The sequence below is a fragment of the Tursiops truncatus genome, chromosome 12 (assembly GCF_011762595.2).
Source record: "Tursiops truncatus isolate mTurTru1 chromosome 12, mTurTru1.mat.Y, whole genome shotgun sequence".
NCBI lineage: Eukaryota > Metazoa > Chordata > Mammalia > Artiodactyla > Delphinidae > Tursiops > Tursiops truncatus.
Window position 1 is genome coordinate 70,074,247 of NC_047045.1, and position 20,677 is coordinate 70,094,923.

General features: G+C 39.6%; 1 protein-coding gene across 6 annotated transcripts in view; it reads right to left on the bottom strand.

Moving 5' to 3' along the window:
• Positions 1-17,312: 17,312 nt before the first annotated feature.
• EPM2A (EPM2A glucan phosphatase, laforin) overlaps positions 17,313-20,677 on the bottom strand; it is a 106,742-nt gene continuing 103,377 nt past the window's right edge. For all 6 annotated transcript variants that reach the window (XM_073789700.1, XM_019951661.3, XM_073789703.1 and 3 more), the window contains one exon: positions 17,313-19,761. In XM_073789700.1, coding sequence (XP_073645801.1) covers positions 19,484-19,761 — 278 coding nt within the window. In that variant the 3' untranslated portion in view covers positions 17,313-19,483. The remainder of the gene's footprint in view (positions 19,762-20,677) is intronic.

Genomic DNA, 20,677 nt, shown 5'->3' on the forward strand with positions numbered 1-20,677 from the left:
GTAAAATCCTGGCATGTCTATTACACTTGTCTTGAGTAGTGTTCTGAGTCAATTAATTGATCTGATATATTGCTTAGCTCAAAGTTAAAATACCAAATGAATAGGTGAGCAGGACTTGACCGGTCAATATACCTAATATAACATAGAACTGTCAGCCAATAAACTAGAATTGTGTCCAGGAATGATCAAATTTAAATTTGCTTTACTGACACCAGACTGGATTTTTGTCAGAGATGTTTTAAAGTGAAATTTTCATGAATTCTGAATAAAAATTTTACATGGAAAATGCGTGGAGAAGATAATGATGTATACTCAATCAAGACAATTACATGAACTCTAAATGATTTCAGGGGTTTATTCTTGTGGCAAAGATGGCCTCTCCTCTCTTGCAGGCTATGACCCTCTTTTTCCTTTAAAGTTCTTCTCATTGGAGAATCTATCCACAGCTCATTCCATTTGGCCCCAGATATGTTATTCCAGTGTTCCCTACACACATAATGTGGACCCCTGCATAGCTTCAGAAGATTTACACTTACTTATTTTTTATCTGTACATTCATTCATTCATTCATTCATTATTCATTCATTCCTTTACCCTATCTTCTACAACGTCACTAGGAAGGGGCAAGAGCCAGTTGAGCGTTCAGTTTTCTCTCTGAGCACTGTAGAACATTTTTACTGTCCTCTCAGGTCCTTTGGTTGCCTTGGTAAATGCCAATTTGTAGCTTTTTAATGTTCAAGGGAAAAGAGGAAATTGAAAGTTGACATAAATCACTAATTAGAAGCATAGATGGTTAACTTTGGAAAGGACCTCAGTAGTCATAGGATCAAGGCTTCCATCCAGGAACCGACCCTCTTTAAAAAATTTGTAGAGGGGTTTTTTCAACTTCTGGTTTAAAATCATTTAGTGGCAGGAAGCTCATTATCTCACAAAGCAATCCGTTTTACCATTTTCCAATTCTGTTTAGAAAGTTCTTCCTTAAAGGAAACCAAAACCTACTACCTTATAACTCACAGCCATGAATCTTTCTTCTGCCCTCTGGAGCAGCAAGTGCAAGGTACTTGCCTTATTTATATGTCAATTCTTCAAATATTTCGAGTGTTATTTCTTTCCACAGTCTTCTTTTCTCCAAGTGAATTGTCCTAAGCTCTTTTCTATATATTTTTAATAATTACATCCGTTTAACAAAGCCATTGTGAGTATTAAGTGAAAGTCCAAAATGGTGCCTGGAAAACAGTAAGCATTTACACGATTGTTCAAAAAGATGAATTTACGGGGCTTCCCTGGTGGCGCACTGGTTGAGAGTCCACCTGCCAATGCAGGGGACACGGGTTCGTGCCCCGGTCCGGGAAGATCCCACATGCCGCGGAGCGGATAGGCCCGTGAGCCATGGCCGCTGAGCCTGCGCGTCCGGAGCCTGTGCTCCGCAACAGGAGAGGCCACATCAGTGAGAGGCCCGCGTACCGCAAAAAAAAAAAAGATGAATTTACTAGTTCAAAAAGATCTCTGGGTTTGAGGATACGGGGAGGGGGAAGGTAAGCTGGGACAAAGTGAGAGAGTGGCATTAGGTTAGCCTAATCTTTTAGTTGTGAGTTTTATTGATGACTTTCAGGGGGCTGCAGCTGTTTTTTTCTTTTCTTCAACATCTTTACTGGAGTATAATTGCTCTACAATGGTGTGTTAGTTTCTGCTGTATAACAAAGTGAGTCAGCTATACATATATACATATCCCCATATCCCCTCCCTCTTGCATCTGCTTCCCACCCTCCCTATCCCACTCCTCTAGGTGGTCACAAAGCACCAAGCTGATCTCCCTGTGCTGTGCAGCTGCCTCCCACCAGCCACCCATTCTATATTTGGTAGGGTATATATGTCCATGCCACTCTCTCACCTGGTCCCAGCTCACCCTTCCCCCTCCCTGTGTCCTCAAGTCCACTCTCCATGTCTGCATCTTTACTCCTGTCCTGCCCTTAGGTTCTTCAGAACCTTTTTTTTTTTTTTTTTTTAGATTCCATATATACATGTTAGCATATGGTATTTGTTTTTCTCTTTCTGACATACTTCACTCTGTATGACAGACTCTAGTGAGTTGGACTCTATCCACCTCGGTACAAATAACTCAATTTCATTTCTTTTTATGGCTGAGTAATATTCCATTGTATATATGTGCCACATCTTCTTTATCCATTCATCTGTCAAAGGACACTTAGGTTGCTTCCATGTCCTGGCTATTGTAAATAGTGCTGCAGTGAACATCTTGGTACATGACTCTTTTTGAATTATGGTTTTCTATGGGTATATGCCCAGTAGTGGGATTGCTGGGTCATGTGGTAGCTCTATTTTTAGTTTTTTAAGGAACCTCCATACTGTTTTCCATAGTGGCTGTATCAGTTTACATTCCCACTAACAGTGCAAGAGGGTTCCCTTTTCTCCACACCCTCTCCAGCATTTGTTTGTAGATTTTCTGATGGTGCCCATTCTAACTGGTGTGAGGTGATACCTCATTGTAGTTTTGATTTGCATTTCTCTAACAATTGGTGATGTTGAGCAACTTTTCATGTGCCTCTTGGCCATCTGTATGTCTTCTTTGGAGAAATGTGTACTTAGGTCTTCTGCCCATTTTTGGACTGGGTTGTTTGTCTTTTTGATATTGAGCTGCATGAGCTGCTTGTATATTTTGGAGATTAATCCTTTTAGTTGCTTCGTTTGCAAATATTTTCTCCCATTCTGAGGGTTGTCTTTTCGTCTTGTTTATGTTCTCCTTTGCTGTGCAAAAGCTTTTAAGTTTCATTAGGTCCCATTTGTTTATTTTTATTTCCATTCCTCTAGGAGGTGGGTCAAAAAGGATCTTGCTGTGATTTATGTCATAGAGTGTTCTGCCTATGTTTTCCTCTAAGAGTTTTATAGTGTCTGGCCTTACATTTAGGTCTTTAATCCATTTTGAGTTTATTTTTGTGTTTGGTGTTAGGGAATATTCTAATTTCATTCTTTTACATGTAGCTGTCCAGTTTTCTCAGCACCACTTATGGAAGAGGCTGTCTTTTCTCTATTGTATATTCTTGTCTCCTTTATCAAATATAAGGTGACCATATGTGCGTGGGTTTATCTCTGGGCTTTCTATACTGTTCCATTGATCTATATTTCTGTTTTTGTGCCATACTGTCTTGATTACTGTAGCTTTGTAGTACAGTCTGAAGTCATGGAGCCTGATTCCTCCAGCTCTGCTTTTCTTTCTCAAGATTGCTTGGCTATTTGGGGGCTTTTGTGTTTGCATACAAATTACTAGTTCAAAAAGATCTAGTTTTTTCTAGTTCTGTGAAAAATGTCATTGGTAGTTTGATAGGTATTGCACTGAATCTGTATATTGCTTTGGGTAGTAGAGTCATTTTCATAATGTTGATTCTTCCAATCCAAGAACATGGTATATCTCTCCATCTGTTTGTATCATCTTTAATTTCTTTCATCAGTGTCTTATACTTTTCTGCATACAGGTCTTTTGCCTCCTTAGGTAGGTTTATTCCTAGGTATTTTATTCTTTGTTGTTGCAATGGTAAATAGGAGTGTTTCCTTAATTTCTCTTTCAGATTTTTCATCATTAGTGTATAGGAATGCAAGAGATTTCTCTGCATTAATTTTGTATCCTGCAACTTTACCAAATTCATTGATTAGCTCTAGAGGTTTTCTGGTAGCTTCTTTAGGATTATCTAAGTATAGTACCATGTCATCTGCAAACACTGACAGTTTTACTTCTTCTTTTCCAATTTGGATTCCTTTTATTTCTTTTTCTTCTCTGATTGCTGTGGTTAAAACTTCCAAAACTATGTTGAATAATAGTGGTGAGAGTGGGCAATCTTGTCTTGTTCCTGATCTTAGTGGAAAAGGTTTCAGTTTTTCACCACTGAGAACGATGTTGGCTGTGGGTTTGTCATATATGGCCTTTATTATGTTGAGGTAAGTTCCCTCTATGCCTACTTTCTGGAGGGTTTCTATCATAAATCGGTGTTGAATTTTGTTGAAAGCTTTTTCTGCATCTATTGAGATGACCATATGGTTTTTCTCCTTCAATTTGTTAATATGGTTTATTTCATTGATTGATTTGCATGTACTGAAGAATCCTTGCATTCCTGGGATAAACCCCAGTTGATCAGGGAGTATGATCCTTTTAATGTGCTGTTGGATTCTGTTTGCTAGTATTTTGTTGAGGATTTTTGCATCTATGTTCATCAGTGATATTGGCCTATAGTTTTCTTTTTTTTGTGACATCTTTGTCTGGTTTTGGTATCAGGGTGATGGTGGCCTCGTAGAATGAGTTTGGGAGTGTTCCTCCCTCTGCTTTATTTTGGAAGAGTTTGAGAAGGACAGGTGTTAGCTCTTCTCTAAATGTTTCTAAGAATTCGCCTGTGAAGCCATCTGGTCCTGGGCTTTTGTTAGTTGGAAGATTTTTAATCACAGTTTCAATTTCAGTGCTTGTGACTGGTCTGTTTATATTTTCTATTTCTCCTGGTTCAGCCTCGGAAGGTTGTGTTTTTCTAAGAATTCGTTCATTTCTTCAAGGTTGTCCATTTTACTGGCATAGAGTTCTTGTAATAATCTCTCATGATCCTTTGTATTTCTTCAGTGTCAGTTGTTACTTCTCCTTTTTCATTTCTAAATCTATTGATTTGAGTCTTCTCCCTTTTTTTCTTGATGAGTCTGGCTAATGGTTTATAAATTTTAGTTATCTTCTCAAGGAACCAGCTTTTAGTTTTATTGATCTTTGCTATTGTTTCCTTCATTTCTTTTTCATTTATTTCTGATCTGATCTTTATGATTTCTTTCCTTCTGCTAACTTTGGGGTTTTTCTGTTCTTCTTTCTGTAATTGCTTTAGGTATAAGGTTAGGTTATTTGAGATTTCTCTTGTTTCTTGAGGTAGGACTGTATTGCTATAACCATCCCTCTTAGAACTGCTTTTGCTGCATCCCATAGGTTTTGGGTCATTGTGTTTTCACTGTCATATGTTTCTAGGTATTTTTTGATTTCCTTAGTGATCTCTTGGTTATTTAGTAGTGTATTGTTTAGCCTCCATGTGTTTGTATTTTTTACAGTTTTTTTCGTGTAACTGACATCTAGACTTATAGTGTTGTGGTTGGAAAAGATACCTGATACAATTTCAATTTTCTTAAATTTACCAAGGCTTGATTTGTGACCCAAGATATGATCTATCCTGAAGAATGTTCCATGAGCACTTGAAAAGAAAGTGTATTCTGTCGTTTTTGTATGGAATGTCCTATAAATATCAATTAAGTCCATCTTGTTTAATGTGTCATTTAAAGATTGTGTTTCCTTATTTATTTTCATTTATAATGATCTGTCCATTGGTGAAAGTGGGGTGTTAAAGTCCCCTACAATGATTGTGTTACTGTCGATTTCCCCTTTTATGGCTTTTAGCATTGAGATACTCCTATGTTGGCTGCATAAATATTTACAATTGTTAGATCTTCTTCTTGAATTGAGCCCTTGATCATTATGTAGTGCCCTTCTTTGTCTCTCGTAATAGTGTTTATTTTAAAATCTGTTTTGTCTGATATGAGAATTGCTACCCTAGCTTTCTTTTGATTTCAATTTGCATGGGATATCTTTTTCCAGCCCCTCACTTTCCATCTGTATGTGTCCCTTGGTCTGAAGTGGGTCTCTTGTATACTGCATATACATGGGTCTTGTTTTTGTATCCATTCAGCAAGCCTATGTCTTTTGGTTGGAGAATTTAACCCATTTACATTTAAGGTAATTATTGATATGTATGTTCCTATTACCATTTTCTTAATTGTAGGCCTTAATTGTTATTGTAGGTCTTTTCCTTCTCTTGTGTTTCCTGCCTAGAGAAGTTCCTTTAGCATTTGTTGTAAAGCTCGTTTGGTGGTGCTGAATTCTCTAAGCTTTTGCTTGTCTGTAAAGGTTTTAATTTCTCTGTCAAATTTGAATGAGATCCTTGCTGGGTAGAGTAATCTTGGTTGTAGGTTTTTCCCTTTCCTCACTTTAAATATGTCCTGCCACTCCCTTCTGGCTTGCAGAGTTTCTGCTGAAAGATCAGCTGTTAATTTCATGGGGATTCCCTTGTATGTTATTTGTCTTTTTTCTCTTGCTGCTTTTAATATTTTTTCTGTGTATTTAATTTTTGATAGTTTGATTAATATGTGTCTTGGTGTGTTTCTCCTTGAATTTATCCTGTATGGGACTCTCTGTGCTTCCTGGACTTGATTGACTATTTCCTTTCCCAGATTAGGGAAGTTTTCAATTCTAATCTCTTCAAATATTTTCTCACTCTCTTTTTCTCTTCTTCTTCTGGGACCCCTATAATTAGAATGTTGGTGCATTTAATGTTGTCCCAGAGGTCTGTGAGACTGTCCTCATTTCTTTTCATTCTTTTTTCTTTATTCTGCTCTGCGGCAGTTATTTCCACTATTTTATCTTCCAGGTCACTTATCCCTCTTCTGCCTCAGTTATTCTCCTGTTGATTCCTTCCAGAGAATTTTTAATTTCATTTATTATGTTGTTCATCATTGTCTGTTTGCTCTTTAGTTCTTCTAGGTCCTTGTTAAACATTTCTTGTATTTTCTCCATTCTATTTTCAAATTTTTGGATCATCTTTACTATCATTACTCTGAATTCTTTTTCAGGGAGACTACCTACTTCCTCGTCATTTGTTTTGGTCTGGTGGGTTTTTACCTTGCTCCTTCATCTACTGTCTCTTCATCTCTGTCTTCTCATTTTGCTTAAGTTAATGTGTTTGGGGTTTTGTTTTGCAGGCTGCAGGTTCATAGTTCCTGTTGTTTTTGGTGTGTGCCCCCAGTGGCTAAGTTTGGTTCATTGGGTTGTACAGGCTTCCTGGTGGAGGGGACTGGTGCCTGTGCTCTGGTGGATGAGGCTGGATCTTGTCTTTCTTGTGTGCAGGACCGTGTCCGGTGGTGTGTTTTGGGGTGTCTATGACCTTAGTATGATTTTATGCAGCCTCTCTGCTAATGGGTGGTGTTGTGTTCCTGTCTCACTAGTTGTTTGGCATAGGGTGTCCAGCACTATAGCTTGTTGGTCGTTGAGTGGAGCTGGGTCTTCGCGTTGAGATGGAGATCTCTGGGAGAGCTCTCGCCAATTGATATTACATAGGGCCGGGAGTTCTCTGGTGGTCCAATGTCCTGAATTCGGCTCTCCCACCTCAGAGGCTCAGGCCTGGCTGGCCGGAGCAACATGACCCTGTCAGCCACACAGCTGGAGAAGATGGGCTCTGAGTTGTGTGTTAGCCACTGCCCTGTTGTAGCTCTGTCTCAGCTATCTCCAAAGGTCACCCAGATACATTGGATTACTCCACCATTCCTCAGAACTTGCACATGCCAGTCTGGGATTTGTAGATGTCCTCCTGATACTCTTCCCTGAAATACTAATTATAGGCCCATCAGTCAAAATTATGACCTCCAAAATAGCAGGCTTTCAAAAGTCAGCTGAAGGTACATGTGTCACAGGACAAAGCTTGCATTTATGGTGGTGAGAGATATGCTAATAGTGTTGGTTCTCTTCAGTTCAGAGACTGGGACAGTCTGAGGCTTCATGTAGCCAAGTCTGGAGCAGCTTGCCAATGGTCCCAAAGTGATAACTTGTTAGATTCCAAGAAGGCTTTCTGCAGCACCTGAGCAGTATTCCCAAGCAGCCACTCCGCTCAGCTGTAGCACTCTGACCAGGGAACTCGGTGGGACCCTCAAACGAGGATTTCTGCTGACCCTAGAGCCTGACTTGCCCACCCAGGCAAAGAGCTGAGGCAGGCGTCTCCCGGCTCCATCTCACCAAAGGAGGGGACATCTGGAAGCTGTGCAGCCAACAGCGCTGGAGCTGAGAGGTGGGTAGGCGGGGCTGACAGCGTCCCAAGAAAAGCCCGAACCACATGGAGGGTTCTGGTGCTACCGCCCAGGTAGGGGAATTAATTCAGAGCCGAGGCTGAGAGTAGTTCCCAGCCCACCCTGCCTGGAAAGCCTGGCGTTACCCCACCCGGTCCTGATAAGGCAAGTTGCTGCAGCTGTTTCTATGCTCAACAGAATGTATAGAGGAAGAACAGGTGTTCACATCTGATTATTTACTCCATTGATTATAAATGAAATTATGGAGATGAGGCAATTTGTTGGATTAATCAGAAAAAGAAAAGAAAAACACAAAAACACATCCCTCCCTCTGTAAAGTTTTAGACATACAGGAAACTTATGATGATGACCTGAATTCTAGCTCATCCTTGCTTAATCATAATAATGCATCTATCAATCAAATCAACACATAGGCAGGAAGACAATCTGTGGGTTTGAGACAATCATCTGATATTTGTGTCCATGAGGCAAAGTATAAAGGATGATGCTATTTTTAGAGTATCATTTCCAAAATATGGAATTTTATCCTGAAACATATATGACATTTCATGACATTTCACCACTTTTTGACATTTACACAAATAGTATTCATATTCATTCTTTATTGAGCAAGTGTTTTAACATGGCAACTATTTTATTTGTGTATTTATTTATACCTCTTTCTCCAAAAGGAATTAAATATGACACTTATAATGAATCAAACAATATAGCAAAATGAAAATAAAATTTTAAGTAAGTAAGAAAGATGAGGCAATGGAGTAAAAATGGGTAGAAAAACAAGGTACACCATGGAGTAAATTTAGTTCAAGAAATTTGTACTACATAATCCTAATTGTTACTGAGAAGAGGAAACATTTGTAAAACAGTTATTTGTAAGCTTCACACTTGCATGAAGTATTTTTTATTGCTCAAGAAAACAAGAACTGTGCCTAATTCCTTGGCCAGAAGGAAATTTCTTCCATGAGATCACTCACTGTGAGAATACTGTGCAGTGCAATACAATCAATAATATTCTTAGTACACTTAGTGATGTATTTCACAAGGCTGTTCTTTTTTGAATGCCTTCAGTATTAGCCTATGACGGCAAACCAAAGGGGGATTGAATAAATGCAATTTTCAGCAAGAGATTGGGTTGAAAATGCAATATAAAATTTTATAGAATCATGGCTTTCTGCTGCTGATATATATTTGTTATGATTTAATACCATTAAACACTAGTGGTATATATAGAAATGGATATTAAGCAAAATGCAACAAAAGGAAGCCTCTGATAGTACTTTTCAATAAATTACCCAATCATTAACTTACATGAAAAAAAGTTATTCTGAAATGTTTTCTTCATATTTCTCTTAGGTTAAAATACACATCAGATCTGAGCACAGGAGCCAAAGAAGTATTTGGCTTAAATGATATCTGAGAATGTGCAAAAGCCTGTGTTGCTAAACACTATTTACAATTCCTACCTAAAGATGTTAGAGTGCAGTGTGTTAAGTGCTTGAAGAGCAGCAAACGTGGGTCCTATGAAAATGCCTGGGAGGAGCAACCTTGAGGACCCACGAAGACATCTCAGAGAGGGTGACCTTGGAGAACAAAGGACAGGCCAGACATAGATGGGAGGCAAGAGGGTTCCAGGCAGAGGAAAGAGTATGTGCAAAAACCAGAGGGTAAAAAAGTTCATAGAACATTGAAGTAATTCACTGTGACTGGAGTGTACTCTTGGAGGATAGTTACACGAGTGACAAGAGAGACTGGAGAGAAAGACATGGTCTGGATCATAAGAGGCCTTATATGTCCCAATAAGAACTTTTTAACTTTTTCCCTAGAACGATGAGGAGACATTGAGAAACGCTGAGCAAGGAAGAGACAGTATCATATTTGAATTTTAGAAGGGTTTCTCCAGTAGCCACATAAAGAATGGTCTGGAAAGGGGTAAGAATAACAGTAGGAAGATAACTCAGAATGTTTTAATAATCTATAGCAGAGCTGATCATTGGGAGTGGACACACTTACGAGATATTTAGGAGGTATAAGTGAAAGAACTTGCTGAGTGATTACAGGGATGGTGAATGGGAGGAAAACGGCAAAAATGACATTCAGTCTTCTGACTTGAGCAACTGGGGGGAAGATGTTGTCACTGTTTGCCCAAAGGAGAAAATGTGGGAAGTTCAGCAAAAGAAAGAAAACTTCATTTTGTGGCATGTTGAATTTGAAAGCTATCCTGGGAGATGTCCAAATAAAAATGTTCAGAAAAAAAAAGTGATATATGGGCCTGGCACTCAAGAAAGAGCTTTAGAATTGTGATTTGGGTGTCACTGGTATAGATGATGATTGAGAAAATTCTGATTTAAAATGGCAAACATGCTATCCCTCCAGATATCTGAATGGAAATTACAACATAAAATTTGAGGATAGAAATCCACCTGCAACAATGAATAGAAAAGTTAAGAAGGATGACCAGCAGATAAGACATTTCATCACCGAATGAGGAGGTGTCGTACTGCAGGAAGATGGGCAATAATGTGCTCATTGGAACCTTGAGACTCACTGAGCTTAAAGTTCTCAAATATAATGGAAGTTGGGAGATATAGAAAGGCAAAAATGAGATGGAGTGGTAATATAAGTCTGGCGATAAAGAGTACGTCCTCACCAACATTTGCTTTGCCCTCCCTAACAATTAAAAAAGAGGAATATAAAAAGGAAAAAAGAAAGTATATCTAAAACAATTATAATTGTAATAATGTCAACAGGAAGGAGGGATAAACACAAGTGGCTGTAGGTCAACATTAATGTTCTTTCCTTTAAGGAAGAGGAAATAATTAAAGTCAAAACTAAAAGCAAGAAAGGTGAAAATAAGGCATAGAAAAAGCAGAAAGATTTTAAAATAAAAACTAAACAATAGAAACAAGTTCAAATATATCAGTAATCATAATAAACAGAAATGGCTTAAGTCCCCGAAGCACGTGAGGTGCTGGGCAGACGTAAACTTTGAATACCATTCTATAAGAAATGGAGGATACTTATCTTGTTTGTCCACAGTTGGTACAAAATCTTCACTGCAATTATCTGGACCATAAATCCATCTTTGGATTTGTCATTTAACTTTAAGAAAGCAAAAATAAGGATCTCTATTAAATGAAAAATATATTCCAATTTCTTAAATAATTATATACAGCAAACTAAATTTCATTCAGTGAGTTCTGAGTTTTCTCTCACTAGAAATTGATGAAAGCCTTGATAGGTGTGACAATGACAATTATCTGTTCTGTTCTGTGCTAGGTCCAGCTCTTTACTCTTTCACTGTCCAGTTTCTTCTGAATTTTTTTGTAATCCATACCACTTTGATTTTAGGCCAGATCATTTAATACTAATTATTTATAGTTCATTCTTATCCACTGAATGCTAAGTAGTACTCCTTTAGTAATATTGGTATAATGCCTGATACAACTATAGTACAGGAATTCATCCTGCCTGTTACTTGAATGGCCCAACATTTTCTGTCTGCCTCCGGCTATTCTTTCAGCTGTCTCTGGATTTTCTTCTTGGGTTTCTGTCCTTTGGGCCAAATGATAACTTCCAGATCATATTTGAGCTTAAAGCTTTTCCCCCATTGGATATATTCTTAGATATTCTATATCCTCTAGCTACAGGAGCCCAGAGCTAGTCCATGCCTATTATCATGTAAACTAACCACATATTTTATGTTGACACTAAATTAATGCTAAGGAATCAAAGAAAAACAAACTAGACTAATGGGACATCTTTAGAAGGTAATAAAAGAGCTGCTCAGTAGAAGACTAATAATATGAAACACACAAATACATTTTTACCAAACTCTAAATGATCTCACATAATAATAATAGCTAATAATTCAACCAAGGAAAGTTTTGAATGTGTTTTGTGTTAGGGTTTTGAATATAAGTTTTATTAGATTAAAAACTTGGTCCAAGTTTACAGTGTAAGTATACAACTAGAAACACTGAACATTGTCATATGAATCATATTTTAAAGTTTCCCTCATCTAAATTACCTACTTGAAAATTCTGCTTTTAAAATGTGAAAACCCAATTCATATATTAAGGGGCTAATGATTCCATTTGTGAAAGTCCATTATTTTTACTGCTTCTTCCTTTACATGCTACTTTTTCCTTTTGTTTCTTTTCTTCTTTATTTTATTTATTTTTTTTTTTTTTAACATCTTTATTGGGGTATAATTACTTTACAATGGTGTGTTAGTTTCTGCTTTATAACAAAGTGAATCAGTTATACATATACATATGTTCCCATATCTCTTCCCTCTTGCGTCTCCCTCCCTCCCACCCTCCCTATCCCACCCCTCCAGGCTGTCACAGAGCACCGAGCCAATATCCCTGTGCCATGCGGCTGCTTCCCACTAGCTATCTACCTTACTACGTTTGTTAGTGTGTATATGTCCATGACTCTCTCTCGCCCCGTCACAGTTCACCCTTCCCCCTCCCCATAACCTCAAGTCCGTTCTCTAGGAGGTCTGCGTCTCTATTCCTGCCTTACCCCTAGGTTCTTCATGACATTTTTTTTTTTTCTTAAATTCCATATATATGTGTTAGCATACTGTATTTGTCTTTTTCTTTCTGACTTACTTCACTGTGTATGACAGACTCTAGGTCTATCCACCTCATTACAAATAGCTCAATTTCGTTTCTTTTTATGGCTGAGTAATATTCCATTGTATATATGTGCCACATCTTCTTTATCCATTCATCCGATGATGGGCACTTAGGTTGTTTCCATCTCCGGGCTATTGTAAATAGAGCTGCGATGAACATTTTGGTACATGACTCTTTTTGAATTTCGGTTTTCTCAGGGTATATGCCCAGTAGTGGGATTGCTGGGTCATATGGTAGTTCTATTTGTAGTTTTTTAAGGAACCTCCATACTGTTCTCCATAGTGGCTGAACCAATTCACATTCCCACCAGCAGTGCAAGAGGGTTCCCTTTTCTCCACACCCTCTCCAGCATTTATTGTTTCTAGATTTATTGATGATGGCCATTCTGACTGGTGTGAGATGATATCTCATTGTAGTTTTGATTTGCATTTCTCTAATGATTAATGATGTTGAGCATTCTTTCATGTGTTTGTTGGCAGTCTGTATATCTTCTTTGGAGAAATGTCTATTTAGGTCTTCTGCCCATTTTTGGATTGGGTTGTTTGTTTTTTTGTTGTTGAGCTGCATGAGCTGCTTGTAAATTTTGGAGATTAATCCTTTGTCAATTGCTTCATTTGCAAAAATTTTCTCCCATTCTGAGGGTTGTCTTTTGGTCTTGTTTATGGTTTCCTTTGCTGTGCAAAAGCTTTTAAGTTTCATTAGGTCCCATTTGTTTATTTTTGTTTTTATTTCCATTACTTTTCTTCTTTAAAAAAAAAAACTTTATACTCAGTATAATTTATGTCTAAAGGTAGGGAAAAGAAGTGATAAACTTCAAGTCAGCCCAAGTCCGTTTAATTTTTCATCATCTACTTGGCTAGATATTAAGATTACCTGGCTCACATAAGGCGTGGAGACTATCTGAAGGTGTAATCCTGTGGAGTATATTTATTTATTCCCAAGAAAAATGGTAAGTTTTCAATATCTTTCATTTTGGGTTGGCTTTCAGTTAGCTAGGTAAGAACCACTACTCAAAGGACAATAACTGGAAATCACAAATAGAAAAATGTTCTAAGTCTAAGAAATTCATCACAAACGACTTTTCTCTGTAACATTTTCATTTGCAGATCATCATTTAAGAGCTTCCATCTTCCTTTTAAGAACTACCGTCTGAAACCCGGTAGTGAAAACACTGCTATTGGGCAATATCCCAGTAGCAGCAAATCTAAAACATAAGCCATTTAAGTGACATCAGAAATCAGAGTACATTTTAATGCCACAAGTTATGACAAAAATATTTTTTTTCATAAAACTAGAACTTATATATCGGTAATGAACCAAATACAATGCCTTCAGCTGTAAGCAATAGAAAACCCAACTCTCTGGTTTATACACAAATAAGTCATCACACACAACTGAAGTCAAGAAGTTGGGAAGACTTCAGGTTAACCTATCTAGTAGCTCCAGCTTCACCATTTCTCTTTTCTCTCCTTTTGTGTTATTCTCAGGCTGGTAGGAAGATGGTTCCACTAGTCTGGATCACATATCTATACAAAACAACCGCCAAAGGAAGAAAGATCATCTCTTCCTGTAGTTCTTTTTCAAGAGGGAGAAAACTTTACCCAGAAGCCCCCAGAAATGCTTTATGTATGTCAGGGGCCCGTATTAAGTCACATATTTTTCCTGAACTCATCTCTATTACCAGGGAAATACTTAATTTTACTCAACTCTGGGTTCCTGAACCAAGGAGGAGAGTGTTTCCTGTCAAGTGTTTTACTGTGACTGTGGCCTGACATCAGGCTAAACCAGTAAAAACAGGAAACTCAGTCCATTCTGATCCCTTCTTCCTCATTTCCACTCTTCTCCAACCTGCCTGGTTTTTCATTCACCATAGTCTACTGGAAGCTGTTTTCTGTAGTGTTATGGTTTGAACTGCATCCTCACCAAAATTCATATGTTGAAGTCCTAACCTCCAGCACCTCAGAATACGACCTTATTCAGAAATAAGGTCTCTGCAGTGTAACTAGTTAAGACAAGGCCATACTGGAGTAGGGTGGGCCTCTAATCCAATGTGACTATACCAGTCCTCATAAGAAGGGGGAATTTGGACACAGACACACAGAGGGAGAATACCATGTGGAGGTGAAGGCAGAGGTTGGGGTGATGCTTCCACAAACCAAGGACTGCCAAAGATTGCTAGCAAATCACAGAAACCAGGTGAGAGGCCTGGAGCAGATTCTCCCTCAGAAGGAACCAACCCTCTGATACATTATCTTGGACTTCTAGCCTCCAGAACTGAAAACAGTACATTTCTGTTGTTTAAGCTACTCAGTTCGTAGTACATTTTTATGAAGGCCCTAACAAACTAATACATGTGGTGTGCCCAGAATTCATATAGGCGCTTCTCCACCAAACCAGGAGTGAAACTGTCCTATTTGCCTTAGAATAAGGTCACATTTTCTTTGTGCTTTCTTATCTGTCAAATAGGGATAATAATATTTACCTCGTAGGATTTGCTGGGAAGATTAAATAAGCTTCCAAGTATAGGTAAAGCACTTGGAGAAAAGTACATGGACCATATATGCTCTCAATAGTTACTAGTTATTCTTGGCCTTGACTCATTGAGCTACATGCCAAGCTCCATTACAGGCGCTGTAAGTACATCACCAAACAAAACAAATACAAATTTTGGCCTTTATGATTTTTACATTTGTAGTGAGAGGATGTAGAGAATAAAATAAATAAGCAGATTATGTGATATACTGGCCAGTAGTAAGTTCCACGAAGAGAAATGAAGCAGAGAATGAGGAGAGGGAGGTCTGGGATTGGGTGCGGCAGTTTTCAGTAGGGTGGTCCAGAGAGGCATTCCTGGAGGAGGGATGGGAGTGAGGCATGTGCTCGCCTGGAAAAAGACCATTCCAGGCAGAGAGAAGAGCAAGTGCGAGTGCCCTGAAATAGGAGCTTTCCTGGAATAGGCAAAGAGCAAGAAGGCCAGTGTGGGGAGAGCAGAGTGAGGTGGAAAGCAGTAGGAGGTAAGGTCAGAGACATAACAGGGGACCAGTTTGTGTAAGTTCTTAGAGGTCTTTGGCTTTTATTTTGAGCGACATGGCAAGAATTTGGAGGTTTTGAACATGGGAATGATATGATCTGACATACATTTTTAGAGGATCACCCTGGCCACTGTATGAGAATAGTAGAGGCAGAGGGAGAGGGAAGGCAAGACACAGGCAGACCAGGTAGGAGGCTGTTTCTGAGGTCCAGTCTAGAGATCATGGTGGCTCTACCTAGGGTGGTTTGGGGGAAGAGGTAAAACATAGTCAGGCTATAGATATTTTAACAGGAGAGGTGATAGGTTTTCCTGATGGATTAAACGTGATGTTTGAAAGAAAGAATGGAGTTAAGAATGTCTCTGAGGTTTGAACCTGAGACTCTGGAAGCATATTTCCATTAAACGAGTTGGGAAAGAGGGCTGGAGTAATTGGGGAAGGAAAGAACAAAGTTGTTATTGTTGTTCTTCTTTTTCCCTTTATTATTATTGCCATTATTATTGTTGTAATGAGAGGTCGATTCATCAGTCCTTCCCATTTTATTCTTAGCCCCATCTCCTATCAGATTTTCTCTTTTTCCCAGCAGGTAATAAACCTCTGTGCATCCCTCCCCTCTATTTGGTCAGCACATTACATCAAACTGGTCCCTTTTCCTACTGTGATCTAGTCCCAAAGAGAAGTATTATAGATGGATACTTAGCATGACCCTCTATCCTGGGAACACAAACTTGACCCTAAATGCCTGTTTCTACATGCACATCTTCCTTTTCAATCCCCCCAATAGTATCGTTATGAAAGGAACCACCTGCTTTTTCTTCTTTTGGAAATTTCACTGCCCTTTGCTTTTTCTCATTTTAGCCACTTTTCTTCCACTTACTCTAGTTTCCATTAATCTTCCCACCAACTCTTCCCCACTAACAATACTGTCTGCTCTCACTCCCATGAACTTTCCTATGACCCCTCAATACCGCAATAAATCTCCTGACCTATCTACCTAGCTCATCCCTTTCCACCTCCCTCAACTAAAGCTTTTTGCGGCAGGAAGACCCATCTGAGGTCTCTGAGACTTAGTTTGCTCCTCTATAAAATAAAGGAATTAAACAGATTATCTCCAAAGATACTTTCAATTTTAACTTTTGATCAAACTGACTCTACGTTTAGCTATTCAGTATTCTTTCACGTGTGGAAGTTCTCATTTCCTAGCTAGCTCGTCCTCAATGTTTCCTTTCATTACTTCTTTATAGGTTCCAAAGTCCTAACCACATTTTTTCATCATTATTTCTTAGGCCAAGCCAAGTGGTTTTCACCCACACCTTAATGTTGGTCAAAAGAGTGTTTCTTTTCTTAAATTTTTCCTAACATTAGCACACAAAATAATTGAAGGATAATGTTTCAAGTCTCAAAGAAAGTAAACTTATTGGGACATCTCTTTACCCTGAGTGAGATCTTATGTTGTTCTTTGAAAAATCTGTGACTGGAAAGTTTTGTTAATGCCAGTGACAAGCAGCTAATGGCACAACATCTGCTGTGATTTTCTCTGACACACCCTTGAGCTTTCCATCCTCACTTCTCTGTGGTGGCCTCACCTTTGACTTTCTTTTGTCCTGTAACTGCCAGTTTTGATCAGCTAATGAGAGCGATAAGGAAAAAACAATTTAGCTCAGCCGAATGCCTCTTTTGACAAATAAGGAAACACAGTTTGTTCTTCTGGATTTCAGACTAAATTAACAACATTTAAAAAAAATCCTGTACACAGAGGTCATTTTTAATGCTTTTATTTAGCAAAAGTTCCAGGTGATTTTGAAATACATTGGACATTCCATTCACTGGGGATGAGAAGTTTTTCCAAAACATTTTCAATAGCCCTAAACTGATTTTGTCTACCAAAGCAAAAAAGGGGAAAATCCACCCCAAAAAAGTCTTTCTATGGTGGAGGTTACGTAGCTGGACTTCGTAGACATTCAAGAAACTCTCACACACACACATTTATGTAATTAGTTAGAAATATTCCATTTTTAAGATTAAATTTTACATAACACATTATGACTACGGGTTACTCGAATACCATAGTTATTTCTACTTATTTTTAGCAAGAGAACTAGACTTCACATTACTTAATCCTGGCTTATAAATCTGACTTTGTAAAACTGTAGGATACATGTGTACTGTCTAGCCTTCTCTGCCCAAATTAAATGCCATCGCCTTTGAGTCCCAGTTATAAGATGCCTCTCCCTCCTCTGAACTCCACTGGGACTTACCTTCCGTCCTGCTTTTCCCCATACTTCCTAAATCAGTGTCTCTCGTATCTATCAATAAATGTTTATGGAAGAAAAGGAGGAGGAGAAAAATAAATAAGCATTTTAGTTTAACAGAAAAAGTATCGGCTTTGAGTCAGACAAACCTAGTTTTGTATCTTATTTCATCTGTTTATTCACCATGTGATAGAGGACAGTTGATTTAATCTCTCTGAGTCTTAGTTTCCTCATCTATATAATGGAGAAAATAAAATCTCCCTCATAAGGTACCGTGAAGATTACATTAAATAAGATTTAAAGCATCTAGCACATGAGAAGTACCCAATAAAAGTTACTTCCCCTTCCGCATTCCAGCAAGTCATCACTAGTTCAACCCTGCAGTGCACCTGGTTGAACACAGGGCTTTTTCTAGGCTATGAGCTTTTTGAAGACAACATCTTATTAATCTTTATATTTCCTAGAGAACCCAGGATAGTGAGTTGCATAGTCTGGAGGCACAGTAACTGTGTTTTGTATTAAACTGAGGGATAACGCCTATGTTATCACTCCTAAACTGTGGATCCCTCCTAAACTGTGGAACAATTGTCTGTGGACTTTGGCACTTGGGGCTCTTTTGGGAATACAGCTCCTCTTGTGAGCTATGTATGGCTCAGGCCACTGTGGCCTTGAGACAGCCCCCATGGTTTAAATTAGGATAACTACTTTCCTGAATTCTATGGCAACTGATCAGAACGCTGTTCCATTTCTTACTGTAAAAACTGCTGCAAAAAAATCGACCTTCCTCTGACAGAGACTGAACTTTGTGCTGGCAAAACCACAGGTTGTGTTGAGAAAGCACTGAGTCAAATAAACCCGGTGATAAACTCCAGCTTGTCCCTCACCAGCCATGAGACCTTGGGCACGCTCCCTCTGCTTCCGGAGCCTCAGCTAAAACAAATAGAGGTAATAGTGCTACTGAGGCTGTCACACAGGGCTGTGGGTAGAGAAGGAAGGCGAGGCCTTGGAACACATTTTAACAACCATGAAGCAGAATGCAAAAAAAAAAAAAAGTCTAGAAAGTCATCACTTTGGGTCATATGAGGCTCTTACTTTATCATAGCCTAGGCTCCCGCCCACACTTATTCCCTTCTTTGGTCAAATGACCAACTCTCTTACTTTATAATTCCATCTCAGTTCAGCAGAAAAGCTGAGCGTGTATGTACGTGTGTGTGTGTGTGCATGTGTGTGTTTGTGTGTGCATGGACACACACAGTGATGCCATCTATGTAACTCCCAACCTTTTCTTCCGCAAGCCAAGTCACAACGCAACAAGCAAGGGCAGTCGTGCATTCACAGTACCGCAAGGCAGCCACCATGCTGCAGGGGCCGCGCCGCCTGCAGGCACAGAACTGCACCCATTCACTTTCTGTCTGATGCCAGAACCACACTGCACAGTCCAGCTGCTTGTGGACTTTTCTTGTGTGTCAATTACAGCTTCCTTTGTAACATATTCCAAAAAAGATACAGCTCAACCAGAGTGTAACCAAAAGTCAATGCCAGACTAAAGAAGGCAGGTCAGGGGAGAAGCCGAGACTCGTCTTTGCAGTTGAGGAAGATTCTTGGTTTCTAGGTCATTTACAAGCATCACTCCAGGCTTCGTCAGGAAACCGGGAGGGAGGGGAGGCAGATCCATCACCTATACATCGCATATAGAAGACCGGACCTTCCCAAATTTCTGATAAAAGTCCTCCTCTGCCCGGGCCAAGGCGTCTTCATCAATGTACACAGCCGGCCTTTTGGCCACGAGGAAGTACTGCACCTTCCTGCGATTCCAGCCCAGCACGTACTGGAGCCAGCCACAGATGGCGGCGGTGGAGCGGCCCACCCCGGCGTTGCAGTGCACGTACACGGTGTGTCCGTTCTCAAGCAGCGCGTGGAGGAGACACACCGCCTGTGGCAGCATCTGGACGCGGCCTGGGATTGAGAGAGCACAGCACAGACCAGTGAGAAGTGAACCCCGTGTTGCCGCTAACAGTCACTCCTCCAGCGCACGGAGAAATCACAGTGTTCTGGCGGGAGAGGCGGGGATGTCGGAGCTTGCTTCACTCCTTTGTTTTGAAAGAAAAGGTGAGACAATACCAAAACCTGCTAGTTATAAAGTGGAAAGAGCAGCCAGAGGCAATAGGTCAGCTCTGAATCTTCACTTGATTTTCCTTTGAAGGACGTCTGCATCCGTGCAAATCTCCCTTCAAAGATAATTTCACTACCGCCTATCCTCAGAAGAATGGATTTTTTACATTCATCAGAATGGTCTGTACAGATTGGGCAGAGGTTTAAAGGATTTCAAAGAGAAGCTCACAGGTCCTGTCACCTGAATTTCCTTTAATCCAAAAGGATCTTCCAGGTAAATCCAAAACAGAGTCAGTCCATATTGGTTAAAGGAGTCAATCTGACTCTTTCAACATAGGCTAATTTTAATTTGTCCAATGAAATGGCTAACTTATTAACTGATACATGTGGGATAGCCAGTCATTCATGCATTCCCTCACGATGCAGCGTGTATTAAAATGGATTCAGGGCTTCCCTGGTGGCGCAGTGGTTGAGAGTCCGCCTGCCGATGCAGGGGACACGGGTTCGTGCCCCGGTCTGGGAGGATCCCACATGCCGCGGAGCGGCTGGGCCCTTGAGCCATGGCCGCTGAGCCTGCGCGTCCAGAGCCTGTGCTCCACAACGGGAGAGGCCACAACAGTGAGAGGCCCGCGTACCGTAAATAAAACCAAACCAAACAAACAAAAAAACTGATTCAATTTCTCCTTTACTGTGCAATTATGATTATAGGTGTTGCTGCTCTATGGCTACTATTTTGATGATTAGAGGATCCAATGTCTTC